Below are 860 nucleotides of genomic sequence, written 5' to 3'. Positions count from 1 at the left end.
CACGCCGCCACCTCCGGGTGCTGGGGAGAGACAGAGAGAGAGACAGAGCCAGGGAGCTTCAGTCGGTGACAAAAAGGGTGGCAGTGGGCCCTTCATCCCCAGCATTGAGGTCAGGCCTGCAGATTGTCACCCCTGAGCTCCCTTCGGATGTTGTCTTGCCTCCCTGCGCTCCAATGTCTGGTCCATATAGAGACACCTTGGTAGCTTTTGTCCTATCCCACAGGACACCTGTGATGAAGCTGGGGACCCCTGGCCCACCCTGGACTCTTCTGGGGTGTCCCCCTGCCAGAAGAAGAGTCTCCATCCCTCTGCCAAGCCCCCAACCTCTTCCTACACTCCAACACTCCATCTCTGGAACTTGTGTATACAACAGGAATTCTCCTGTGTCCCACCCACTTGGGGCCATCATTCAACTGTCATGGGTCAAAATCTCATATATACTCTTAGACTGTGGTCAGGTGTCTGGGCCAACCCCTTCATCATTCACAAAGTGACCCCTTAATGTTCTTAAATCTCATGAAATAAACATGAAACAAAACACATGAAATTCAACATCAAATCCTCCAAATGTTGATTACCCCAAGGCCCCCCCCCCTTTTTTTTTTTAGTTCTAAAAACAAAAGAGCCAAAGAGATTCCCATCTCTGGTTTTTAAAAGTCCCTGGAAAGGACACAGTTCCACCAAAAACAGGTCGAGATATTTTTACATAATTAAAATGAACACCCCCAAGGAGTCACAATCTTTCTTCTACATGCTTATCCCTGCTCCTACATCCTACATCTCTCTCCACCTTCCTGTATAGCCATCTGCCCTGACTTTCCCCTCCTCCACCCACCACCCCCTCCACTCTCCACTCCCCA

At 49.9% G+C, this 860-nt stretch overlaps 1 protein-coding gene across 1 annotated transcript in view; it reads right to left on the bottom strand.

Annotated features, from left to right (window-relative positions):
- Nucleotides 1-860, bottom strand: part of FXYD7 (FXYD domain containing ion transport regulator 7) — a 9,886-nt gene that overhangs the window by 1,025 nt on the left and 8,001 nt on the right. Inside the window, exon 6 of the mRNA XM_010849289.1 lies at nucleotides 4-20. Coding sequence (XP_010847591.1) covers nucleotides 4-20 — 17 coding nt within the window. The remainder of the gene's footprint in view (nucleotides 1-3; nucleotides 21-860) is intronic.

The sequence above is a fragment of the Bison bison genome, unplaced genomic scaffold (assembly GCF_000754665.1).
Source record: "Bison bison bison isolate TAMUID 2011002044 unplaced genomic scaffold, Bison_UMD1.0 scf7180017864280, whole genome shotgun sequence".
Lineage (NCBI taxonomy): Eukaryota > Metazoa > Chordata > Mammalia > Artiodactyla > Bovidae > Bison > Bison bison.
This window is presented reverse-complemented; position numbering and strand designations above follow the sequence as displayed.